At 34.9% G+C, this 26,262-nt stretch overlaps 4 protein-coding genes, 1 long non-coding RNA gene and 1 other non-coding gene across 7 annotated transcripts; 2 read left to right on the top strand and 4 right to left on the bottom strand.

Annotated features, from left to right (window-relative positions):
* The first annotated feature begins 2,071 nt into the window (after positions 1-2,071).
* Positions 2,072-5,032, top strand: LOC108204415 (E3 ubiquitin-protein ligase WAV3). Its single transcript, XM_017373831.2, has 2 exons — positions 2,072-2,382; positions 2,900-5,032. The coding sequence occupies exons 1-2, from the start codon at positions 2,215-2,217 to the stop codon at positions 4,868-4,870; spliced, it is 2,139 nt and encodes a 712-aa protein (XP_017229320.1). The 5' UTR covers positions 2,072-2,214; the 3' UTR covers positions 4,871-5,032.
* A 260-nt stretch (positions 5,033-5,292) lies between these two features.
* On the bottom strand, positions 5,293-6,396 carry LOC108204416 (photosystem I reaction center subunit III, chloroplastic-like). Its single transcript, XM_017373832.2, has 2 exons — positions 5,795-6,396; positions 5,293-5,714 (listed from the first exon to the last, which is right to left on the bottom strand). Exons 1-2 carry the CDS (start codon positions 6,181-6,183, stop codon positions 5,405-5,407), a joined length of 699 nt encoding a protein of 232 aa, XP_017229321.1. The 5' UTR covers positions 6,184-6,396; the 3' UTR covers positions 5,293-5,404.
* An 845-nt stretch (positions 6,397-7,241) lies between these two features.
* On the bottom strand, positions 7,242-8,414 carry LOC135149885 (uncharacterized). The gene is made up of 3 exons (XR_010288093.1): positions 8,276-8,414; positions 8,121-8,188; positions 7,242-7,799 (listed from the first exon to the last, which is right to left on the bottom strand). It is a non-coding gene; the product is annotated as an uncharacterized LOC135149885 (long non-coding RNA).
* A 326-nt stretch (positions 8,415-8,740) lies between these two features.
* LOC108204949 (probable phospholipid-transporting ATPase 5) lies at positions 8,741-16,232 on the bottom strand. Its single transcript, XM_017374653.2, has 11 exons — positions 14,648-16,232; positions 12,360-13,855; positions 12,165-12,275; positions 11,643-11,919; positions 11,411-11,499; positions 11,181-11,265; positions 10,849-11,058; positions 10,555-10,680; positions 10,081-10,179; positions 9,794-9,985; positions 8,741-9,653 (listed from the first exon to the last, which is right to left on the bottom strand). The coding sequence occupies exons 1-11, from the start codon at positions 15,050-15,052 to the stop codon at positions 8,952-8,954; spliced, it is 3,792 nt and encodes a 1,263-aa protein (XP_017230142.1). The 5' UTR covers positions 15,053-16,232; the 3' UTR covers positions 8,741-8,951.
* A 3,849-nt stretch (positions 16,233-20,081) lies between these two features.
* LOC108205709 (uncharacterized) lies at positions 20,082-25,267 on the bottom strand. 2 transcript variants are annotated; one of them, XM_017375752.2, is made up of 7 exons: positions 24,960-25,267; positions 22,924-23,063; positions 21,868-21,978; positions 21,642-21,792; positions 21,056-21,327; positions 20,468-20,736; positions 20,082-20,223 (listed from the first exon to the last, which is right to left on the bottom strand). In XM_017375752.2, the coding sequence occupies exons 1-6, from the start codon at positions 25,203-25,205 to the stop codon at positions 20,499-20,501; spliced, it is 1,158 nt and encodes a 385-aa protein (XP_017231241.1). In that variant the 5' UTR covers positions 25,206-25,267; the 3' UTR covers positions 20,082-20,223; positions 20,468-20,498. The 2 variants fall into 2 exon arrangements, with proteins under 2 accessions (XP_017231241.1, XP_017231233.1); XM_017375744.2 differs by lacking the exon at positions 20,082-20,223 and having other exon boundaries at positions 20,230-20,736; positions 24,960-25,266.
* On the top strand, positions 22,600-22,673 carry TRNAI-AAU (transfer RNA isoleucine (anticodon AAU)). The gene has a single exon. It is a non-coding gene; the product is annotated as a tRNA-Ile (tRNA).
* Positions 25,268-26,262: the final 995 nt, after the last annotated feature.

The raw sequence follows: 26,262 nt of genomic DNA, 5'->3' as shown, positions 1-26,262 counted from the left end.
TCGAACATGAACATAATTCTGAGTTCTATACTTCTATTCATATTGTATCTGTAGTAGATGAGTGAGTGACTTTTTCCTTTTATACGGATTGAACAGAACTTATCAGGTCAGATGTTCAGCAAAAATCTGTTTAGTTTTCATCTCTTGTGGTGACAGCTTAGTTCAGTGCCTGTTTTCCGTGCGAAATAGCATATCTGTCGAAATTGACTAAAATATTGGAGTTCAGCAAAATACCGATTAAAAAAATTTTGTTTAACAAACTTGTAAAAAAAAATTATTTTGTTTTGATACATCGCACATGAACATAATTATGCATTCTATACTTCTATACATATTGTATCTGTAGTAGTAGATGAGTGAGTGGCTTTTTTCTCTTATACTGATTGAATAGAATTTATCGAGTCAAATGTTCAGTAAAAATCTGTCTAGTTTTTATCTCTTGTGTGGCGACAACTTAGTTCAGATTTCATTGGCAGTTTTCCTATGCGAAAGAGCATATCGGTCGGAATTGACTAAGATATTGGAGTTCAATAGAATACTGAATATAAAATTTTTGTTTAACAAACTTGTAAAAAAAATTGTTTTGTTTTGATACATCGAACATTAACATAATTCTGCTATCTATACTTTTATTCATATTGTATCTGTCGTAGATGAGTGAATGGCTTTTTTCTCTTATACGGATTGAACAGAACTTATCAGGTCAAATGTTCTAACAAAAATCTGTTTATTTTTCATCTCTTGTGGTAACAGCTTAGTTCAGTGCATGTTTTCCCGTGCGAAATAGCATATCTGTTAGAATTGACTAAGATATTGGAGTTCAGCAAAATACTGATTATAAATTTTTTGTTTAACAAACTTGCAAAAAATTATTTTGTTTTGATGTGAACGGTTGAATGAATTTAAAAAACATCATATTATCATTTTAAATTATTATGAATAAAGTGTGTCAATTAAAATAATAAAAAATATGAAATTACATAAAAAATAAGAATTGGTAATATAGTCAATCTCAAATATTGACTACTCCCTCTATCCCATGAGTAATGGCACGCTTTTTAAAATTCTTTTAAAGTACAGTTTCATTTTATTTATTTTTTAAATTTTGTTTTTTCTGGATCAAAATTTGATCTCTGAATCTTAATTAAAAATAATTAGAAAAAAATTGTGGAACTATATTTTATAAGAGTTTCGAAATACGTGTAAACAGAGCAAGTATACAATTGACCAGGACGAGAAGTATAAATTATACATCCATTCTATATTGTATGTTCCTCTTTGATTAGTATGAAATTTTTTAAGAAATAAGGATTTAACTCAATTAAGATCAAAGTTTGTAATTTTGAGAGTCGATTTTCAAAATCAGGATTCCAACCATGTATTCTTCGTTTTTCAACCTTCATCCCCTTCGTTAATTAAACATCTTCGCTCTCCTATCTTCTCTTCATTTATTAGCGTTTATTAATTTTTTGCTTTTCGTCAAGGAAAAAAAAAAGATGACTAAGGTGGTGTTTGGCAGGCAAATATAAGCCGACTTCTGGGCTTATAAGTTATAAACACTTATTTGTACCGTTTGTGTAAAAAGTAGAGAAGCACTTAAAAAAAGTTAGCATTACTAGCTTTTGTTTCAGGACTTCTGCTTATTTGCCAAACAGTTTAATCACTTATAAGTCTTAACCTGCTTCTTCTGACTTCTACTTCACTTTTTTATTTTAAGCAAAAAACACTCATTTTAAACTCACCCAAACGGCCCCTAGATTTTGGTCGTAAAAAGAGAGTAGGGAGTGTATTCAATTGAGAGAATAAGATTCAAAGTATTTGTCCGATATTCATGCAATTTAAGAATCAATATTACAGAGCATGTTTCGCTGGAAAACAAATACTTGTTTCAAGAAAAGTTTTTATTTTCACGTAATATTTTTTAATATATTATAAATATTTAATATTTTTTTCCTACAGAAAATTGTTTATTTTTTAAAATAATTACATTTTTAAAAATAATTATTTATTAATAAAAAATAAGATAAACACGATGGAAATGATCGAATATCATCCGTGTATTAAATAAGGAAGTAAAGAAACAAACACTTACGTCCCTCTCCTACGTACTCGTTCTTTCCACTATTTATAACCAAACTCGTTCATCGCCTCTTCACAATTCCCAATACAACACTATACCTCCCAATTTTGATTGTGACACTGATAGTGATCACTATGGCTGCCATGTGGAACAAACTCAAGAAAGCTTTTCTGCTCAAACACTCCGAATCTCCGCCGCTCGCCACCCCGCTTCCGGTCGAATCTCCGGCCAACACCAGTCCCCGGTCGTCGACGTCGTTGTGTCGCTTGTCGAGGAGCTTCAGTGTGAAATCGTCGTATACTGTTAGTGAATTTGTTGAATTTGTGTGTGTGTTTTTAGTGCGTGTTTTCAAACCCTAATAACTGATTCCCGGCAAATATGTTAGTCTTTCCTGTTTAGCTGCCAAAGTTTTCTCCCTCTTTTTTTAGTAATCTCGTGTCATTTTTTTGTTGACTATAATGCCCTCAATATAAATATTTATATCATGTTCATGTTTATTGTATATGCACTTACTTGACTGCCCTTTGTCATTGTCATCGAATATAGAGTTCAGTCCTGTGGAAACTAATTTTTGTTTTAATGGAGAATCATTTTAGTTTCGAATAATGAACGTGTCAATTTGTTAAAAAAGACAAAGTAATTTTTTATGAGTGAAGTTTCGAGTTGATAAATTCCTACGTGGGTAAAATTTTGATCAATGTGTGACTGTGGAAGCGTACCTGCCATTGTTATGATAGGGATGTTAAATTTCATTTTCCTCCAGGGTCAAAATGCTATTTTTTTACTTGACCACTATTTGTAATATGCTTGTGATGACAGAAAACTTGTGCAATCTGCCTTATGAATGTGAAAACCGGCAAGGGTCAAGCGATATTTACAGCTGAATGCGCTCACTCCTTCCACTTTAGTTGCATTGCCAGCAGTGTTCAACATGGATACCATGACTGCCCTATATGCCGCTCCAAGTGGAAGGAGCTTCCTGTCCAGTTCCCCACTAGTACTGCTGGTCGTCAAAGAAATGGCGGGGGCCTAGTTCGGGTTTCTCTCCATCAAAACCCTGCTGAGAATAACGCCCACAACTTGCCACTGCCACTGGATACAACTGTGATTAGTCCTACACCTGAAGTTCTCCCAATCCGGTATTCTGATGATGAGCCCCTCACTGCACTATCTGCAGATTCTACCTCATCTAATACTTCTGATTGTTCAGAGTCTGTTACTGTCAAGGCTGTCGCGGAGTTTCCTGCCATTGCTTCTTCAGCAATTGTTTCTAAGTTTGCTGTTCTTGTTGGTGTGCGAGCACCATCTCTCTCTGATGATGCTCCTAACTCTAAGCGGGCACCTATTGATCTTGTTATTGTGCTAGATGTAAGTGGTAGCATGGATGGTTCGAAGCTGTCTCTACTCAAGCGTGCTGCTCAATTTGTAATTCAAAATCTTGGTCCTACTGATAGACTTTCTATAGTAGTCTTCTCATCAAATGCTCGAAGAATCTTTCCCCTGCGCAAGATGACTGATAGAGGACGGGATGATGCAATAATTGCCATTCGTTCTCTATCAGCAAATGGTGGCACTAACATTATGGAAGGCTTAAGGCAAGGTGCTCGAATTATTCATGAACGTCGGGAAAAGAATCCAGTTGCAAGCATTATCCTCCTATCTGATGGAAAAGATACTTACAACCTTCATTATATCAACGAGCCACGAACTCCTTCTAATCAGAACTCTAACATGTCAAGGCAGGTTCTGGATCAATTAAATATATGGCTTAATCCAATTCGTTGGGGTAATCAAGAAGATGAAACTGAGACTCGGCCCATAAATATCCCAATTCACACATTTGGTTTTGGCACAGACCATGATCCTGATATCATGCACGCAATATCTGATGCATCTGGTGGAACCTTTTCCTTTATACAGTCTGATGGTTTGGTACAAGATGCTTTTGCTAGGTGCATCGGTGGGCTACTTAGTGTGGTGGCCCAGGAACTTTGCCTTAATGTGAAGTCTGTGTCATCTGGAGTGCGTATCGAGTCCATACCTTCAGGAAAGTACGTAAATGATATTTCTCAAGAAGGAAAGGAAGGCGTAATAGAGGTTGGAGATTTGTATGCTGATGAGGAAAAAGAATTCTTGGTGTACCTGACAGTTCCTGTGTTATCAACCACTGAAACCAATGGAGGTTTGGCAACAACATCATTACTGGATGTCATATGCTCGTATAAGGATGTAGTGTCAATGGAGATGAGAGAGGTCGAATGCAGGACGGTTGAATTACAAAGACCTGATATTCTGTGTTCTGCAGACTTGATTCCCAGTTTAGAGGTTGATCGTCAGAAGAATCGCATCTGGGTGGCAGAAGGTATTGCGGAGGCACACGAGATGGCTGAGCAGGGAAACCTTGATGGTGCAAACGTTTTGCTAAAGAATCGGAGATCAGTTCTCCTGCACTCACCATCCGCTCAGGCAGGGGATGGTCTCTGCATCTGGCTCGAAGCTGAGCTGAATGAAATTAGAGAAAGAATGGTTAGCATGGAGATGTACCAGCTAAATGGACGAGCTTATATGCGCTCAGGCATGAGCTCACACTCCTGGCAGAGATCAACTACTAGGGGTAGCTCAACAAGTCAGAATACACAAGGTGACTCCAGCAGCAATACCGGTCAGCTTGGCTATGACACGCCTTCCATGGTCAGTATGGTTACAAAGTCACAAACTCTAAATTTCCAAAATCACCCGGAGCAAGTTGAACGAGCTAACAAGTCATGTGTGTTGAGTTCTAAACCATGAATTAGAGAACTGCCAACATAAATTATGTTGAAATTATCTATTGTCTATGTAAAAATAAAGAATCCATGTTTCTTTTCCTTCCTCTCTTTTAGGACTTGGGCTTGCATATTTTGAAACTATTGGTTTTCGCAGTTTCATAGTAATATGCTTTATTTCTCAAAAGTTTCTCAGCTCTGATTTGATATGAAGATTTCCCCCCATAATAACTGCAGCATTTTTACTTTTGTAGCTCTGTTTTAATAATCTAGCATCATTACCAGTACTATTGTGTTTGGGTTATCAGCTTGTATTATTGATGGGGTTTCACACTTTCATTTTCCAATTTAAGATTGCTCAACAGAATTGTGTCCTGGCTTTCGTAGAGTCCAAACAGTACATATATTAATGTTCTACTACAATTTTAAAGGTACAGATTACACAAATTTAAAAAAAAAAATTCCATCACTCCGCTTCCATGAAAAGTTGATGTACATTTCTTGTAGCATTACATTAAGAATAAACAGAGGACTGATAGATAAAAAGACACACACAGGTTTAGACAGAGGGGTCAATCAGATCTCCATTGAGGTAAGCTCTGTAAGCAGCCACAGGCCAGCTGAAGCCTCTGAAGAGGAGCTTTGATGCCAACGGAACATCGATGATGATCTCCTTCTGTGTCGGCTTCTTCTCATCTCTGATTGCAATCAGGTAGCTCCTTCCGACCCATCCAATCCATCCGGCAATATACAAGAACAAAATCCCTGGAGTAATGAACTCTCCCCAGTGTCTTTGATCACCACTCACTATCAGATGTGGTAATCCATCTGATCCACATAACAAACCTTGCTTTCCATAGTTATCAAACCTGCATATATACAATTTTCATAGTTATAGCCAATTACAACATTGCTTATATTGATTATGGTCCATAATATTGTTAACTACCTTCTCTTGGTCTTCTCCATGGTTGCTTTGATGGCAAGGGCAGGAGCACTATCTGGTGCATAAATTTTGAGTGAGGACTCGAGCTTCTTGAGTTGTTGCTTTTCCCTCTTAGCAAACTGTTTAGAATCCTTGCATGGGGTGAGCCCTGCAATGTCTGCGGATGCCGGGAGCACCGGAGCCGAGAGCAGAATTGAGGACAGTGCTAGAGCAGCTGAGAATGCCTTGAGTGATGATGCTGAGCTCTCCTGGTCTGCAGAAGTGGAGATATTATTGTTCTGTGGTGCAGCAGAGCAGACAATATTAGCTAGCTTTGGCTTTGCTGTGAACTGAGAGTTGAGCCTGGGGTTTGAAATTGGCTTGTAGAGGTTTGTGGGAATTGAGAGAGCCATGGCTAGACACTGATTGTGAGCTGTTTGTTGTGTGTGTTTCTTGGGGCTGGAGTGTGGAGAGGATGAGATGGTGTTTTGTTGTTTAGATTTAGAGAGAAGGGATTGGTGGCTGCAGAGAGGATAAGATGTGGAATTGAATAAGTGGAAGATGTCTGAGTTGTTTGGTTCTAATTGGCTGTTGGTATTTGGTTTTTGAGTTTGTGGATTTTGCAATGTCTCTGCCTGATTCTGGCTTTGCTTGACTAGGATATGTGGAGCAGAGGATAACTTGGTAGCTATTTCATCATATTTTGCTGTGTTTAAATAAATCTGATCCCTTCTCTTTGTAAGTAAATTAGAAAAGGACAAAGATTTTATAATATCAAGTCTTTGCTTTTTTTTAAAAAAAAGGAAAAAAGAACTATACACAATTGGAGGTTTTTTAACAAATACATTTGGAGTTATTATCAGAATATGAATTTTCAAAAAAAAATATCCTCAATTTCAGGGGAAAAAAAATACATATTTACATATTTTTTATATATAAATAACTGAAAAATAAGTTAAACCAAACGGAAACATAAACTCTTATACATCATCTGTTTTGGGTTTTCCTACAAACTACTACTATTACTTAGATATTTTATTGATGGAAAAAATGGTAATGAAATTGAGTGAATAAAAGTTTATCAACTAATTAAAAAAAAACAAACATAACAGTGTCGTTATTGTGTGCTCACTGCTCACAACTCAAAGTTATCTCAGGTTTTAGCCTTTAGGTTTTAAACCCTGTGGTTAATATTCATGTTTTTTTTTGCCGGATGTGGTTAAAATTCATGTTGAAAAATCATTTTTAATAAATCTGTTTCTGATAGCGCAGCCCGAGATCGAGCACCCACGAGGCCACGATGACAAAACATTTGTATACAAGTGTACTATCTTTATGCAGGATAATTGTGTTTTAGTGCAAATATTTGGTTTTATAGTCAACGATCTGAAGTTCAAACCAGCTTTGCGATGCTTCTCGCTGAAACATGACCCGATGAACTGGTAGTAAGAGTGCAAGAATACAATCATGCAATATATTGTAAATTTGTAATACTATCTTAAGACATATCTGTGCTTTTAATTATCATCATTACAAATTTAAAACAAGATTTTTATTGTCAAATATGATACAATACAAGCTATATCACAGCTGCTTTGCTTGTTACTGAAAATGCTAATGCATTCAGTACTGATACTAACCATGCTCTGGTTATCTGGTGAACAATCAGTCTTCTACAGGTGCGAAAAGAACTCCATAGACAACCAAACCTTTCTTACCGGCCCGGTCATTCCCATAGAGCGAAAACTCGATATCTCCATCCTTTAAAGAGCTGGTGTTAAATTCTTCTCCAAGTTGAAGCCTAATGGTTTTTTCTTTAGGGGAGTCTTTCAGTTCTATACACTTCACTTGCGGTTACTCAGATGGGAGAGTTATTTGGAGATAACTTGGAGTTGTAAATACGCTGTCCTTCCTCAGCATAACCATAAAATATGCAGCATAAGTTTTATCTTTTGGAAGCAGGCTTGCTTTACAATTTCCCTTTACCTCTAGCTTCCATGAGTGCACTAGTTCTGCTGATCCGTCGTAACTACAAGCAAACTCATTATTATTCATGTCAGATAAGTGTATTGCATCAGTAGATTAGTATTCTACTCAGGGGCGAATCTAGTAAGGAGCACGGGGGACACGTGCCCCCCTAAAAAAGTTTTTGATACCTTTTCACCAATCTAAATTTTACAAATTTATAGAAGTGCCCCCAGAAAATTTGAAAACATATAGATATTATCTGAAAATTTGCTTGGTGCCCCCAGAAATCCCATGCTAGATCCGCCCTGATTCTACTGCAAACAAATTTTGAACTACAAGCTTATCTAGGGATTCAGCTTAATTATATTCAGTCTGGACTTACTTGACTATAGTCCAGCACTTCGGTTCTGCATATTGGAATTCGGATGCATGCACATATATCCATCCCTTCTGAAAAGTTAAGAGCAAAACCAATCTGAGAATAAACAATCAGTATTCATAATAATATTATTAGGGCATGCAGATTGCAGCATATACCTGACTTAGTTGCTGAGCCATAGTTCGTTGTTTCTTCAAGCTTGCTGGTTATTTAAATACGACCCCTTCGTTTCATCTTAAAGCTGCATTTTATAGCACAGAATCAAGATGATGAAAATGACAAAATATTCTTTGCTTATCTAGATGAGCTCTGTTATATCTGTGATTCCACATCTTAATCAAGTTTTATTCCCTCCTTTTTCCTAGTGTGGGATCGAATCTATCTACTCGACAAGGTTAACATCATGGTAGTGGCATTTCTGCACAAACCGTTTGTACTACTTAGATTCCTCTTAATATGTAACCATTTCTACTGATTATAAGATCAACAGGGTAGAAGCCTCTCGCCCTCTCTTTTCTGGTTCCGCCACTGTATATACTATCTTCTTACAAAACAGGATAGTGTATCTGGTTAGACTGATCATCTATGGCAAGCAAATACAAAAATTGAAAAGGGCCAAGAGGAAGCACCTCAACAAGGATTATATTTCATTGTTTCAAAGATTTTACAAGAAAACAAAACTGTCTAGAAAGAAGGTGACTGATTTACAACTTACAAAGACCCTTCTAGTTTGTTTTAATATAATAAAGATGAAAGAAAGTTATTAAAAGATTGAAAGAAGAAAGGCATGGCCTTGAAGATGATGAACATGTATATATCTATCATTCTAAGTGGTCAGGACAAGGGACTATTTGTCATTGTTCTATATATAGGACTATTAACGAAAGATTTAAAAATTAATGTCTTCTTTCTGTGTAACTGCTCCTTCAAATGTAAGATCTTTGCATCAACCCTAGCAGAAAATCCGATATGAGTCTTCTTCTTTGAGTTTTCTTGTTCCCTCAACCACGCAGGACTGTCGGTGACATCAGTCATGCAGTATATCATTTCCTGGATCACGTGATCGTCCATGGGATAAAATGATCTCTGAATGACAATGTGAATGAAATATGGAAGAAGAGCAACCACTACGATGAGCAATGTAGCCGTCCAGTATATTGGTGCAGGGGCTATAGCTTCTACGAAGAGTTGAAATTGTCTGTAAGAGTACTTTGGTGGGAGTACTCCATAGAGAAATATGAGGATGTACCAAGATAAGATGCTTCCCCATATGAAAAAATGTTGAATCCAGGTGAAATTTGTGACGATTAAGGCGATTTGGCAATTGACTGTCCAGATTACGCAGGTGTACATAATGGCACCAATGTGTGCACTGTCTGCAACATTTCCATCTTTCAAGAATGCAGTTGGGGACAGTATGTAGATGTTTAGCATGAAAATGGCCAAAGAAGCAAAGATTCCGTTTGTTATCCAGCCGATGATTCGCTTCCAGCTGAAGTACATATTCCTTTGTCCTTGCTGATATAGTGCTGGAAACTTTTTTAATAACATAAAAAAAACTGTATCAGAATTCAACACTCCCCCTCAATATGAAGCTATTTTTCCGCTTCATTAAGGACGATTCAGTCTCTTATATAGTAATGAACAAATGTGCGAGTAGTGTGTCTTGGTATTACCTGAAGGCAGGTGTCTGCTGAAACATCTTGCTCAAGAACACCCAATGCAATAACAGGCAGGGATGTCAGGAGGACATTGAACATAACTAAATACCAGTCATCGTACAGCACTTGCCCGGAAAATGATGTGTAAATTTCATAGTAGAATAGAGTTAAGCCAAATGCTACATTCTTATATACAAAGTAGAGAATCTGCAGCAAATTAAGAAACAAGTCTTGTCACAAACCTTACACATATATGTGTGTAACTTGTTGCTAAAAATCTTTAAAAAATTGTGAATTCTTACCATCTTCGATATCCTCTTATAGCACCAGTGTCCATGAACTATTAGAAGCCGCTCCAAGAAACGAAATTGAGGCAATGAAAAGTCACTTGCCATAACAGCCTGCAAGTGGAGTCATTGAGAATGTAGAAATGAACATATAACGGACGAAGTTGCATATGATTAAAAAAAATTACTAACATTTAGAGCATGGAGCAACAAAAAAACAATAAGGGTGATCATTTTCCACAATTTTCATTCCTTGTGATACGGTTAAGATGGATGTGAAGATATGTGTAGGTGTTTAGTTTACAAATTCTCAAGTGATTAGTTAGTTGTTAGCAAAAGATTAGGACATTAAGATAAATAACACAAACTAATTTAAAAAGGGCTAATTTACAGGTCGTAAGAAGAATGCAAATCAATATGATTGTGCAGTCTATTTAGTAAGTTTTAGAATTAAAACGATGAGAGTTTCATTGTATGCAAGCTTCTTACTTGCATTCCTTCCATGCCACTGATTCCGATTCCAATATCAGCTTCTTGAATCATACCGACATCATTTGCTCCATCTCCAATAGCCAAGGTTGTCTTGCCGGTGTACTCCTTCACTGATCTAGTAATCTGAAACCATGCCAATTTCATGACTATATAATAAATGTAGGCATATCTATAGAAACGACGTTATGGTCCTAAATGCTATTTATATGAAGTTTAGGAAACATCACAGTATATAATACAGTACAGAGAACTAAGAAGCGAAGAAAACATATGATGCATCGAATTACCTACCAATGCTTTTTGCTTTGGTGAAACTCGGCAGCATATAACAGCAGCACAACTCACAGCTAACCGTAAGAACTTCTGCCTCATATCGTTTGCCAGAGCAATTTGGAGTGCTTTTCCATCTATTACCATTGCAAAAGGATGTTCTCTATTTTCTTCTTTAATGGTTAACTGATATGAACTCTCAATTTGCTGTAAGATGTCTTCTTTCATTGCCTGCAAAACTAAGAGTATGGAAGATTTGTGATCTGTAATTTCTTTGTCAACATTAGTTGACTTGTACCCATAGCTCAAAAGCATGAACAGTTGAAAATATCAGTCAAAGAAGGTGCTTTCACCTTCACTTGATTGGTTGATTCAGCTTCTTTGCTCAAACTTATACGAATTTGCTGCATATCATGTCGAAGTAAGCTACAAGCAAATCTGACCAATCAAAAGAAAAGAAAATGAAAATGTTAGCTGCTTTTTTCTTTTCCTTGGACCGAGTAATTCTACCTGCTTCTGGTATCAAAATAAAGAAGAAATTTGCGATGAATCCAACAAAATTTACAGAAACTAAAAATCTCACCCAATATTGACTGCAGTCTCCTTCTTGTCTCCAGTGAGAAGCCATATTTTCATGCCAGCTTGTGCAAGTTTATCTATGCACTCTGGAACCTGTAACCGAAGTTTGACATTACATTATTACTGGATCAAATAAGATATATACAGGATTCAGTATTTTTTAGATATCTTTGGAAGTCTTTGCAACCCTAAAAAACCCTATGAAATAAGCAGTGCAGTTGAGAAAGAGAGCTAACCCCATCTTGTAACTTGTCATCAACAGCTACAGCTCCTAACAAATATAGATTCTTCTCAATAATTTCGGAGGCAGCCTCAATAAGTTCTTCTCTTTCAAAACCAATTGTAGCCTTGGCTTTCATGAATTGTAAGTTCCAGTTTTCATACTCCGTGACATCAATCTGTTTATATGCAAAAAGCATGGTGCGCAAGCCATCTTCTGCATAGTTTGAGAGGTGCATTGTCGTTGCCTGTTGATAGGTCCTACCACCATCTGCTAGCCTATCGAAGATGATGCTGGAATCCAAAGTAAAAGGATAAGAAATTGCAAGCAAACTTAAAATACTGCAGTCATATATTCATTTTACAATCCTAGTACTTATACAGAACACACATTTCTGATGGTTAAGTATAATATGCATGCACAAAATGGAGAAATTTTCACAGTGGCATTAAGTGTATCTCAGATTCAAATACAAACGATTTGCTAATCAGTAATCAGGAACATCACTTGGATTGGAACTTCAGAATGAAATACTTACTTGTCAGCTCCTTTACAAAAGAGGAAGATATGACCATCTTCATCCCTGACAATCACAGACATCCTTTTCCGAGAGCTATTGAATTCAAGTAGGTTCAAAAGCTTGTATTCCCTAAAAACAGTTAAGTTTGTAAGTTTAAAGATCTTAAAAGTCCATGTATAAAATTCGTTTAAAAATTTTTGTAGATATATTTACCTTTCCACCTCAACACCAGAAGGATTTGGTTCTTTGATGATCAGTTTGGATTGAGTTCTTCGGCAGAATTGAAATCCAAATTCTTGAGCTGCAATTAGAAAGCATACTTCCTCAGGAGATTCTGCCTCATACTTTAACTTACCAGTCTGACTATCTTCAATTGGTATGCCTGTGTGACACAAGGCCATGACCCTGAAAAACATCATCATGTTCGATATCTCTGACCTATGGATCCACAATTTTCTTAACAGTCTGGAATCCCTAAAATTGAAGCCCTTTATATTAGCTTCTTTTCCAGAGACAGAATACCCTAAATTTCCAGCACCGAAATTCTCCATACCTTGATCATTAGCTAGAGTTACTTTGTCTGTGCTAGAATTCTCTGCCGAGATCTCAAACATTTCCAAGCTTCGACTTGTTGAATCTGATCCATCTAAACTAAACCGATACCTCTCAATTTCAATATTCATTCGTCTAGAAGCTGCAAGATCAATTTCAGTTGTATCACCCCCATATGATAAGCCTTCAATCGAACATTTCCTAAATTCCATCTGATTACATGTCAAAGTTCCTGTTTTATCTGACAAAATGATCTCCACCTGACCAAGCTCTTCATTTAAATTTGAAGTACGGGCTTCAACCGACTTGCATGATAATTTGTCATACATTTGCAGATCCTTGTTTATGAGCATAGCTTGTAAAACTTTGACAATTTCTATGGACACGTAGAGGGAAATAGGAATCAAGTATCCATACAGAATGAGGGCCCTTACAAACTGGTAAAAACATGAGACCAGGGGCTCTGTTGGATCAAAGGAAGGATCTTTACTTTCTTTATCTTTTGGATCAAATGAAGGATCTGTACTTTCTTCAACTTTCAAGCGAAGGTACCATGCATTGACCATATCGTGATCTGTGAATATTGCAGAACCAATTGAGGTGACTAAAGATATAAGAACCAGTATGGAGAAGAGAACATAGATTACGTGGTCCATCTTTCTCTCAATCCGGCTACGTTTAGATGGAGATCTTGTGGAATTCCTCACTACTTTTGTATCTGGGCCACTGAAGATTACCACTCCATAAATGTAGTCTGTATTTCGAAGTTTGGAGTCACGTAGAAGCACTTGATCTGGGCTCAAGGGGCTCGAGTCCTTCTCAAACTCCAAATTTCCCACAAAAGTATAAAGGTTGGTGTTTGGATCCTCACAGCGGATAGTTGCACTGAATGTTCTTAGTCCCGAATCTTCATCAAGATTGAGAGTGGCTTCTAAGCATCTTTTAACTTTCAGATTGGTTTCACCATCAAGGTTCATAGTCTCAACATAGCAGACACCATCCTCATAGCTAGAAGATAATAGTAAAAGATCACTAGGAAAATATTCATCCTTTGTAACTTTTACAACATCTCCAACTAAAAGGGTTCTCCAAGCTCTCTCCACAAATATACCATTCCCTGCGTGAACCTTCACTTTCCTAGAGTTTACCTTCATATCCTGTAATATATCATCTCAAAATGTGATCGACGAGTTTTTTAAAAGCAAAACTATCAATGTCTGACAACCACTTATCTGTACTATTGTTTAAATTATAAGACAACAGAAGGAGAATTACTGTAAACAGTTTAATACCAGATAGAGAGCTCATTTTAGCGATAGTTCCATCTATCAGGCTGGTTCCATCTATCTAAAAAGGAGGAATCTGGGAAAAAACAGTGTGCCGTTTCTAAAAGTAAGTCTGTGATTTCATACACATGAGACCTACTATCAGGCTGGTTCTTGTGGTGCAAAATTAAAAATGTTCTAGGACAATGGGTTGTTGCAGCCAGTTATATATATCTGCATAGATGAAATCCTACGATGCACAAATGATCTTATTTCAAGGGACTTAGACATAGAATCTAAAGCTTATCTACCCGAGTCAAGAACAATATACAAATTCGACAGGGAATAACTATCTTTGTCCTATGCTTGCTATGTATTTTAGACGTGATTTGCTTTATTAATCAGAGGGAAGTGTTATGGAATACGGAATCACTTAAAACTGAGATATTGCCTTTAAGATGAGAAGAAAATTATAGAATCATCATTCCAGAAACACGAAGAACTGAATACATGGAAATCTAATTAAATTTACCTTGGGAAACAAAAAGAGCATCACAAGAAAACTATTTCATTTAAATTGCCTTAAGTGCTACTGGAAATGAGATTATGGATTTATAACAAGATATAGAGATATGAAAAGGGAAGGGAAAAGAAAGGGATTTTCTTCTGTATCTTTGAACATACCTGCAAAAATCTACTCCAGTCCTCCACTGCTTCTTTGATCATGCTAAGCCCAACGACAAATACCAGAGGAGCAATCATGCTTGTAGGAGTAAATGGAGCTAAGGATGTAGCAGATAATATAGCTGCCAGAAGGAAATACAAATTTGCAACTCGACGGAATTGCTCAAAAAGGGCTTTAGGAAGAAAACTAACAACATTGTATTTTGTTGTGGATATGTAGTTGTTGGGATACTTGTATGGTTTAGCCTTATGAAGCTCGGGTTTATTGCAAAAAACTACCCTTGAAAATCCCGGCTGACCAAGAAGCTGTTGATCATCAAAATTCGGTTTAAGGCATGAGAATGTATACAGTTTACTCCACTTCACCTTCCCTTTCTTTCTATTACTCTTTGACTGCTCTGTCATATTAGTAATCACCCGAAACTGTGCTTTATATCAGCAATCAGATGACTTCTCATCAGAATGCTGCAGAACTCAAACAATTACGAAAACTCTGTGTCCAAAACCAAACTCCAGTTATTTATATAGTTCTAAAACAATGCACTCCAGTCTACAGCCCTGCAAACTATGAAGTTGCAACAAGAAAACTAGATTTAAAGCCGGCTCCTGAATAAAGAAACCACCTCACATTTGTCTTTAGCAAATGCAAGTTCTGTCCTTGTACGCGAATTCTTTCTCAACTTGACCTCTCAGCCTCACAGCTCTTGCCACGACAGGATCAGAAACTTCTAACATCTAGCAATTGACTTTCTTGGATCTAGCAGACGGCTCGGCACAAACAACCAAACCACGATTCTCCTCGAAACCCCACGTCCTAAAATCCCTTAAAATGTCCCACAATTAGCACAATGCCAGCAACTAAATGCACAAGCACTATATAAAAACCTGCAGAACTTCCTTCACAGAGCCAGACCAAAACACATGGTGACTGCTTAGCATAAGTCCTTTTTTTAACTATGCCGAAACGCCACTATAGCAAAATTTAATAATAATTATAGATAAATGTATATTTAAGACACTTTTTTTCTTCTTCTGCATCTGTAGTAGTTGACAGAAGGCATGAAAACAGTTGCAAGTCATCTAAGCAGATAAAAAACTAGCAAGTGAATTAATTGCATCATGCCATACCTCATTCATAACATTTATGAAGGGGTAGTTAACATGTCAAGAGTAATGTGTTAAAATAAAGTGAAAATTGTCAAAAGTAGAATTTCCAATAAATTATATGAAAAAGATACTATTACAAGCCTACAATTAAGGTAATTCTCACAACTTAAACTAAGCTTCTTTGATTCTGAAATCTGGATCTGAAAGACTGAAACATGCATTCGAACGCAAAGCAAGGAGTAGAATTTTCAAGTCAACATGAGCCATTAATGCCTCTCAATAAACTATTACACCCTGTCCAAAATCTTCATACAGCCAGAATCTTTTACTGTGATTTTTTTTTTCCCTTCATTCTTCAATTTTTTTGTACATTTTACAAATTACAAGAATTAGCTGAAAAGTGTCTAATTCTTGTCCGCTAAGTTAGAGCCTGTTTGTGGGTTTAATTCAGGGATTTAAAGTTATTCTGACTCTGAACTAAAAAATCTGACTATATAGTAAGCCCGAAACTGACTTAAAATTAGAAATACACTAAAAAGCACCGATAACCAGAAACTGACTTAAAACCAATAATTAGTCCGAGGAACCTTTTCGGTGACTTGATTTTTAAAAAAAATTTACAAAAAATATTAATAAATCATAAGTTACCTATAAATCATTTTTTATTATTATATTTAATAATCCAGAAATTATTAATAAATCAAAATTATTCCAACAAAATTCTCAATTTATACCATTAAGTTAGGTTAAGTTCACAATCTTAAACTCAGTTTGTACGCTTGTTTGAAAAATAAAGGTTAAGTACATAGGATAGGACTATCCGGAAATTAGACAATAATTTCCTGTTTAGTTAGATGAAATTAGCCAATAATTTCCTGTTTAGTTAGATGTATTTTATGAGTTTTAGAAGAGGTGATTGGTACGAGTTTGTGGAAGGAAGCATCCTGCCATGTAACGGCTGCATAAAAAAGTTGACTATGATCTCTAAATTATCGCCTTCATTGTTGCTAAGTGGCAGCATTAATAAAGTAATTAGAACACGTAATAATCTTTGTAAGCTGCTCCAAGTGTCCATTAATGTCAGTTTTGATGCTTGTCCCCACTTGACAGTCACCTTTTTGGATGTGATTTTTTTGTTCTTTTGCTCATTAGTGGGACCTAATTACACCGGCTTAAATACCTTCTAGCCATTGAAGTTTGGCTCGTTGTACACACCAACCATGCATGTTTGAAAAAATCCGGTCCAACCATCCAACTTTACTCTTTTGTATATCCTCGCCACAATCGAGCAAAATCAGAAAAACCGGTTGACGTTGCATACCAAACATTTGATATGCGAGTGAGTGGTGGGTGTTTACTGTACACGCGCTCACTTTTTTCCTTTCCAGTTAGAAGATTTGAACTGTAACTAACTTTTATATCATTATCCGAACCTCTAATTTTTGAATATATTTTTATATTATTTATTTATTTTGATTAATAACAATATATTTTTTTAAGAATATTATAATGAATTAAATATTATTATATTATTTTAATATATTCCGATTACTATCGGTTAATCATTTGACTAGTTTGTGAATATATTTTGTGTTATTTATTTATTTTGATTAATCACAACATATTTTTTCAAAGACTAGTATAATAAATTAAATACTATTATATTATTTTAATATATTCCAATTGGTAACTCAATTAATCATTCCGTCTAATTCCTAAATATATTTTGTATCATTTATTTATTTTGATTAATCACATACTTTTATATAGAGTATTATAATAAATTAAATATTATTATATTATTTTAATATATTACGATTGATAACCCAATTTATCATTTAGCCTAATCCTTGAATAGATTCTGAATCATTTATTTATTTTGATTAATCACACATTTTTGTAAAGACTAGTATAATAAATTAAATATCATTATAATATATTGATATATTTCGTTTAATACCCAATTAATCATTCTAATTAATTTCCGATTATATTATGTATCATTTATTTATTTTGTTTAATCACAATATTTTTTAAAGATTAGTATAATAAATTAAATATAATATGAATATTATCATATTATTTAAATATATTTCAATTATAAACCGATTAATCATTCAAATTAAAACTCCCATATATATATATATAGGGTAGCATCTTCAACAAACCTTTTAGCTGTAAGGGTACCCGAAACTGCCTTTATTGGGCAACCTGGGCATAATTTGCATGTAATTAACCTTCATGTGTTATCATTACTCCTGGTCAGACGTGGATATAAATAAATATATAATAATCGCTTGTCTTTTCTTTCATTTACTCGAGTTTTGATCGTATATTTATAATTATTATTTTTTAAATTTATTTTATTAAAAATATGACATTAATTTTTTTATTAAAAGAATAATTTTAAAAATAATATTTATAAGTGTATGGTCAAAATTTTTAAAAGTATATAAAAAAATTTATTATGTATTTTGTATTAAACTATTTATTATTTTTTTAGTTATAAACTTTTTTTTTGCACAAAAACGAGCTACCAGTGACCGTTAAAGTGAAAGTTATATGCTTTTTATAAATAGAAAAACTAGATAAATGAAAAATATGACAAAAATAAATAAAAATACACATCCTCGTCCATAACGCAGGTGGTCATGCGCAGATACAGAGAAATGAGGATCAAAAGAAGTTTTTATCCCGAATTATACTCACAGGAAATTCAAAATTGAGAAAGATAAGGAGAAGCAGGTTCACCCTGGCCAAGCCTGGGTCCACCGCATGATGGCACAATATCTGTATTTCCACACGTGCGCTCGACCGCAAGTGACTTGCACTCCCTCCGGTTTTCAGTTCTGCAACTTGGTTATGGTCGAAGTATACATAACTAGAAACATCAGTAGCTGAACCGTACATTTTAAAACTTTGATGGTTCGTGTGTATATTGAGTGAAACTTCGATGGTAAAAATGTATTTAAGCCAATTACACCCTTAAACTAATGTTCGTAATTTAACTTCAACTATGTTGTAATTTACTAATTTGTTATACCATGACCGTACACTCTTTCCTTCGTATCCCCTCTCTATCCCCTCGGTTGTTTATCTTGAAAAATGTTTATTTTTTTCTTTTCAAAATATTAGTATATGTGTCACATAAAAAAATTTCGAGATTATTCGAAGAATCGGAAAGTGAACACAAAGCTAGGTATCGATAAAAATTCGAAGACATTTTTCATGCAATTTTCTCTTAACGTTGTATTGTACTATACAAGGGTTTTATAGTCCAAAATAAAAATTATAGAAAATTGACAATAATATTTCGAATAATGTCCTTGACCCCGAAACAAAGTCAAAAGTGACAGCCACACAGAAGTTGCCTTAACATTCGCTAAAATATACTAATCCAGTTGATAAAATTGTTTCGAGTTTTGTAAGTATAGTGGTTGAGTGAATAGCGTCAAGAAAACGGATTATATGAATGGACTGATTTGATTTCGGGTTACGTAATCCGAAAGAAAGAGTTAAACTTAAGTACATGTGGATTATTTAAGTTGAGAAAATGATTGATATAATCCATTCATTTTCTGCTTTTACGCGCATTTAGTTGTCTTCAAATCTAGGTAGGATGATAATCCGGATAAGCTCATCATCCCTTGTTTTCTCATTCTAATAACTTCACCGTTTACAAGATTCGGCGTTTTCAGAGGTTTAAACAAAAACACGAATGTTAATTCTTTTATATAGAGGTGGCAATATGGTTCTAAAACCATTAAACCAATCCAAACCAAACCAAAATTATAAATTTGGATCAATATGAAATCACATTTATAAAAATGGATTTGGTTTGTTTTTTGGTCTCACATTTCTCACAAAATATGGATCTAACCATATTTTCAAGAAATATGAAGTTCTGGGCAGCTGTGGTCACCAAACAATGCGGTGTCGCACTCCACTCACTCCAGCATGGTGCCTTTTATCACTTTGTACCGAATGCGAACTCCTTCATCACATTCACAAACTCACAGCTCGGGTCATTACTTGGTTATAATTAACTTGCCCATTCTGTTTATAACCATTGAAACCAGACTATTGGGCTTAAATCAGTCCCGTATTCTTATTATATGATGAGTAGCCTACTAGCCTATTAGATATTATTAAATTAAACTAGTTTACCCATGATCCAAACTAAAACCATAACCATATTTTTTAATATATGATTTGAAAATGGTTTTGGTTCATTTATTCAAACCACATCCATTTTATGAGAACCAAAACCAAACCAATCACACATTTTGCCACCTCTACTTTTATAGTAGAAAAACGGGTCCATATCATGACAATCGCTTTCTATACTAATCTCGTAATTTTTATAGCTAAAGTATACAATATTTGATCTTGATTTTGTGCATGAATGCAAGGGCAATGTTACCTGTCCGCGCTTTATACGCAAATTCTTCTAAGATTTCTATCTTCCACTGCAAAAACGCGAAAAATTATTGCTACAAATCGATTGTAAGGACCAGTTCAGGAACATATATTAAGACCAGACACCAGTTGCATATATTGTTACAGTCAGTCAGTCAGTAACTACATAGAATATACTGAGACAAGAAAATTATACAAGAGATGAAAAATATTCAAATTCTGGATTTACAAATGAGTCATGGATGACTTGGTCCTTAAGAATAAAAACTGTAGAAACAAAAACCTGTTAATTACCTGTCAATTAACATTATCTTGTATTATATATCTAGTTGTGCAGAATCTGATCAGACTTTGGAGGAAGGTAGGTGTTCGATATTTCTTCGATGTCTGTTTGTGAGACTGTTCCGCTACTAAATGTTGTGCACATATTTCCTTCGTGACCATAACGTACAACTGAGTTATCAGTGTTCATTTCTGCTGCTTTATACATGCCGAGCTTCCAAGAGCTTGACAGCTTCATATGTCTAGTCCATACTGCCAAGGCAATTGCAGGATTCGGACCGCTTTACAATAGCACATGTTACAGTTAGAAATATTAAAATGTCAAACAGAACTGACAGGCAAATGTATGTGATTCTTTGTACCAGAAGAATTTAGCACAATAATTATATGTTACTATCTAGTATCTCGATTTAAGCTGAAAATTTTCTAATTAGGCATGCAAAAACACAATGACATTTATCAAAAAATCTCAAGTCATAAACAATTAAAATTTTAACTACATTTTTTTATCAATTCATGCAGAAGTATTTAATGTTTGGGTTATTCAATGGCAAAATAATAATGAGAGAACTCACAGTTTAAAAGGAAAATATCTAATACCTTTTCTTATTATTCAAAACTCTACTCCACCACAGGATGGCTTCCACAAGATCCTTTTCCAGCTTAGCAGCATCAAATAGAACCAGCCCCAACTCTGGCATACAAGCATTTGTAGCATATGAGGTACTAGACACCCAAGGTTTTGATGCTGATCTCTGAATCACATCCAGGACATCGGAATTGGCATAGTCAGATAACCTTTTAGAGCAATCCTCAGCCATAGCAATACCATAATTGCTCAAGTTTACGTGAAGCAGTTCTTCAACTCTTCCCTGCATCAGCAGTAGAGTTAATACGATGAAGTTGGCTATTCCCATTCTATGTTGTTGAAGTAACGAACTTTAGAAACAAAAGTGATGACAGAAAGTAGTAGAAGAAAATTTTCTCATGATGTGCATCAAGAGTCGACATAGTTGATTAACATTTAGATGATTCCAAGAAGCGACTAACATGTAACATCTGTGTGCGCACGCACATTTACGCACGAGTCTTCATTTCATTTCTTTGCAACTTAATGGCTGGAAGCCTGGAACTAGTATTTGATTGACATTTTTAAGATAGATGTGTAATAAAAAGATAAACCAACCTTCATAATTACATTCTGCGAGACATAAATAAACTTGCTCAATGAAGGGTGAATAATAGGTATGGCAAATGGTGCAATCTCAGCAATAGAAGGGTCAGTATGTTCTCCAGCAGAAGAAGCTGCCAGAATAGCCTCTTTTACATCTCTCTGCCTATATATTAGCCCAGGGACATTAGTTAAATCCACATGAACAAGCGCAGAGATTAAAAATGAGTTTACGGCTTACCCAAGGACTTCTAGGTTTGAGTGCGGAAATAATACTTTCAACTTATAGTATGATACTTTTTCATCAAGCTCTTCTGGTACAAAAAAATGAAAATGTACTAATTCTGGATATCTGAAAAAAAGGGAATAAAGTAATTAATTAACTATGACATTTATCATATATAATGATACAAGAAATAATGGGTTACACTAAGGCATCGGAAAAATGGGAATGCTACTACTTTGTCTAATGGACTCCAGTCCCAACTATTTATATTTGGAAATCCAACTAACAAGAAATTAAAGCTATCACTAGTTTTAGTCAACATAGTCTACGAAACCAACTCAGTTGATTGAACTTTGTAGGTACAATCACTAGAACACCACAGAGATGATGAGAAGACTCATGATTCAGATTTGTTTTAGCATATAACAATATTTCAGTACACAAAGTATTGATGGACAAAGGCTTGTTGGACAGCCAGCAAAATTGTCATGGAAGACTAGGATGTAAGATCAGTATTAACAAGTCTGAAACTCCATAGAGCAAAATATGTTAGTTTTTTGGCACATAAACTATCTAGGACCATTACATTTTTAAACAACTGGCCTCACCGTAATATATTTGAGACTCGGCCTTACCAGGAAAACAACCAAGTTGCCTATTAGCTCAGATGAATATATATATATATATATATAGTACAAATATATCAGATGAAGGATATATGGAAAGAAAAGATCAACACAAACAACTGGCCTATTAGCTCAGCTGGTTAGAGCGTCGTGCTAATAACGCGAAGGTCGCAGGTTCGAGACCTGCATGGGCCAACTTTTTTGTAAAGTGTTGAGATTTTAATGTGCTATAGGACTCAGTTCGAGACATTCATGGGCCAACATTTTTGTAGAAGTGTTGAGATTTATATGTGTTATATAGACAAACCGTGAGCTGTATAAAGTAGAATTTGCAAGAATATAAAAGCGATGAGATTTATGTGTTATAGAGACAAACCGTGAGCTGGACAAAGTAGAATTTGCAAGAATATAAAAGCGATGAGATTTATGTGTTATAGGGACAAACCGTGAGCTGGACAAAGTAGAATTTGCAAGAATCGCAAGCGAACGTAGGTCCAGACAGTCCATCCACGAGACAATATGCACCATTTTATTTTCTTCAACATGTACTGGGGCAAGTTCGGGATCATTATCCTTTACAACAGACTGCAAATTCAAAAAAGAAAGGACAAAACATATATAAATTTCTGATAGGAGATCCGGATCTTCATCCTTCAAAACAGACTGCAAATTCAGAGGTATATACGAAACATAGTGCCATACAGCGTAATGCATATATAGCACCATTAACAAAATTGGAGAAAATTTTAGAGAGCATATGTACAATAAACTCTAAGTTGATGGATGATTATTCGCTATGTCAATGGAGTTCAGCAAAAACTAAAACTAATCAAAAGAACAGAAGTTACGGTTTTAACACAATGAACTGTGCTCTCGGCAAAATATAATGGAACTCTATCAGGTGATACATTGATCCTGGTATATATTTTAGAAGTAAAACATCAAGAGAAATTTAGACACATACAAGAGAGGTTGTGAAGCAGGTCTTATATCATCAGGCTCTAATTTCAGGATATCGTAAAGTGCTTATACATTCATGCATCAACATGGTTATTCCTAGCATTGTTTGGTCAAGGGTTCAAACCACAATGAAGGTATGTGTGTGGAGTATTTAAATTTTTGTAACTGACCACCGGAAAAAGGATGAATATGTCATGGTTTCTTATCAATCAAGAATACAGTATCATTTATCAACAGGTGGATGAGATAAATTGAACATTTTTTTTATTGAGTATGTGCATTTCTTACAAAATTATCTACTACTACAAATGAAATTAATATTCTTTTCAAGTTTGACTCTCCAACAATTTTATCAAAAGAGCACCTATCATTTGTGTTCATGTTGAAAAGCGGTAATATTCTTAAGAACAATATTTAATATTCAAAACTTCAAAAAGATAAGAGCAGAACGACCAAATCAAAATTCCATAGCTTACTGCATTTCAGCAATTATTTATCAGCCTCACAAACCTTATGGTTAAACAACAAATAAAACAGTCTTTGCATGCGGAAACAAAACAACCAGAGCTGATGGTTCAGTGAAAGCCTAGTGGCAAAGCCTCATTCCCATTCCCCGCCCCCTAAATGCATGACAAGATCACTGATTCGAAGACTCACTTCCCGTCCCCTCATACTTAAGAGATAGCCTACCGGCAAAGCCTCATCCCCATTCTACCTTGACACGATCATTGCTTAAAACACTCACTCTCCCCTCTCCTTATCATTATACTTGAAGATTATGTAACCTCTAAGAGGAAACCGGGCCTAAGAGCATCTCCGAGGGCTCTCACCCCATACCTAAAATTAGTCTACATGCCCACAGTATGGAGTTAAGCCTCAAAACCACATCCTCCAACCGTTCTCCCTTTCCCTAAATTTTATAGGGGAAATCTAATCAAACCCCTTATTGAGAGGATAGAAAAGCAAACTCCTGTTAGTTCCACCTCATCACCCTCTCTAAATTTTCAGCTTTCCCTCTCTTTTTTAATAATTCCCCACAAAGAAAAAATTCTAATAAAATATCATTATTCAAAATATAGGAGATGATTATAGGTTATATCATCGAACAATCGTAAAGTAATAGTATATTTTAGAGAACCCAAAACAGGGTTTGCTACTCATATGCCTTAAAAAAATTGTTTTTCAAATAATTTAAAAATCACATATCGAACAAAATATCGAAACACCACCATTCCAAAATCCATAACAATACCCGAAAATTAAAAAAAGAAAATAAAAAAAGAAGCTGAATATTGTATGAAGAAAAAAATGTCCACAAACCTGCATATTTTAGTCAATTTTAATTCTTCTATGCTCTTCCAAAAATTTGAGCTATTACCCTAATTTTCATTTTCTATCATTTATCTACCATAACAAGATTAAATCAAAACACTGGAAAATTCAGCAAAAAATGAAGAACAAAAGAAAAGCAATAATATCAAGGGCAGAGTCATAGTAAAATTCTAGAAAAAGAGAACTTACAAAAGAATCAAAAGCAACCCATTTTCTAAACGGGTCGGATGCATCTCTGAAATGGGTAGCCGGCAAGAACTGCAGCAAAGCTAAGACAATAATAACACCAAATGCAAGCAATTGAGAAACGGGTCGTGGGGCCGGAGGCGGGTCAGCAACTGGGTCGGATGCATTGGAAGGTAATTTCGGGTCGGGTGGAGACTCGAATATGTTGCGCCGAGTAGCTGAGCGAGAGGCAATGGAAGATGAAGACATTGACTTTGACTTCACTTCAGCTCTCTGTATGTGTCTGTAAAACTACTTGCATATACATACGAATATAGATATTTTAGGGTGGCTTGACTTTTTGACTTTTTGGTTTACCCGCGCGCAACCGATTATTCTTTATCCGATTAATATAAGCCGGCTACCATTTTCTTTTTTTTTTTTTCCCCGCTAAATGTGAATGCTTACCCTTTTAATAAAAATAATTTACTTATTAAAAAAAATATCTATATATAAAATTTTTCAATTATTTATTAGAATATCTCCAACTATATTTGTTAAGAATGAACATTTTAGATGTTTTTTTTTGTTAGGAAACATTTTAGATGTTTATTATATAGTTATTTTCTTTATTTTAATTAAATTAAATAATAAATAAATTTGATAAAATTTAAATATATCATCATAAATACTATAAATCATGTACTTAGTTGCGGTAACTTTGTAAATACATTTAAAATATTTCTGAAAAAATGCATGAAATAAACATTTAAATTATGCAAATGGAGATAAACTGAGTAAAATTATATCCTACATCTGAATAGAATCTCTTTAAAGAATATCTTTATGATTGCTATGAAACAATTAAGAGTTTCTCTGAAACAAAAACGGGATTCACTTTATTTGATTTAAAATTTTTATTTTAATTTTTTTATTAAATTTTCAAATATATAATTTGTTTTAACATAAAAATATTAATTGGATATGCATCCATTGATAAAATTTGCAATCAAATAATGTAAGTGTTTGGCCGAGGCTTTTAAGCCTGGCCTTCGGACTGGAGTTATAAGGTTGAAGCACTTATTTTGTTTCTGTACCGTATGTGTAAAAAGTCAGGAAGCAGTTATAAAAAATTAAGAATACTAACTTTTATTTCATGGCTTCTATTTTTTTCTCAAACACTTTAATCACTTATAAGTTTTAATTTGTTTCTAATTTCGACTTCATTTATTTTACTTTAAGCAAGAAGTACTTATTTTAAGCTCACCCAGACGGCCCCAATAACTCCGTATCTTCGGCTCGAAATCTCTCTTTTCCTATTTTAAAA

The sequence above is a fragment of the Daucus carota genome, chromosome 1, assembly GCF_001625215.2.
Source record: "Daucus carota subsp. sativus chromosome 1, DH1 v3.0, whole genome shotgun sequence".
In the NCBI taxonomy this organism is placed as follows: Eukaryota; Viridiplantae; Streptophyta; class Magnoliopsida; order Apiales; family Apiaceae; genus Daucus; species Daucus carota.
This window is presented reverse-complemented; position numbering and strand designations above follow the sequence as displayed.

Bases quoted from the DNA above. Each gene is read 5' to 3' on its own strand.
- LOC108204416 (XM_017373832.2), bottom strand. From the start codon at position 6,183: ATGGCTCTCTCAATTCCCACAAACCTCTACAAGCCAATTTCAAACCCC. The intron at 5,715-5,794 runs GTAGTTAACAAT...GTATATATGCAG, and splicing joins ATGGAGAAGACCAAGAGAAG to GTTTGATAACTATGGAAAGC.
- LOC108204949 (XM_017374653.2), bottom strand. From the start codon at position 15,052: ATGACAGAGCAGTCAAAGAGTAATAGAAAGAAAGGGAAGGTGAAGTGG. The intron at 12,276-12,359 runs GTAAATATATCT...AACTGTTTTTAG, and splicing joins TCTGGTGTTGAGGTGGAAAG to GGAATACAAGCTTTTGAACC. The intron at 9,654-9,793 runs GTAATACCAAGA...TTATTAAAAAAG, and splicing joins CAGCAGACACCTGCCTTCAG to TTTCCAGCACTATATCAGCA.
- LOC108205709 (XM_017375752.2), bottom strand. From the start codon at position 25,205: ATGTCTTCATCTTCCATTGCCTCTCGCTCAGCTACTCGGCGCAACATA. The intron at 21,979-22,923 runs GTTTGTCCCTAT...CCTTTTTTTCAG, and splicing joins TCTACTTTGTCCAGCTCACG to ATATCCAGAATTAGTACATT. The intron at 21,793-21,867 runs GTAAGCCGTAAA...GCTAATATATAG, and splicing joins TCAAACCTAGAAGTCCTTGG to GCAGAGAGATGTAAAAGAGG.
- LOC108204415 (XM_017373831.2), top strand. From the start codon at position 2,215: ATGGCTGCCATGTGGAACAAACTCAAGAAAGCTTTTCTGCTCAAACAC. The intron at 2,383-2,899 runs GTTAGTGAATTT...TTGTGATGACAG, and splicing joins GTGTGAAATCGTCGTATACT to AAAACTTGTGCAATCTGCCT.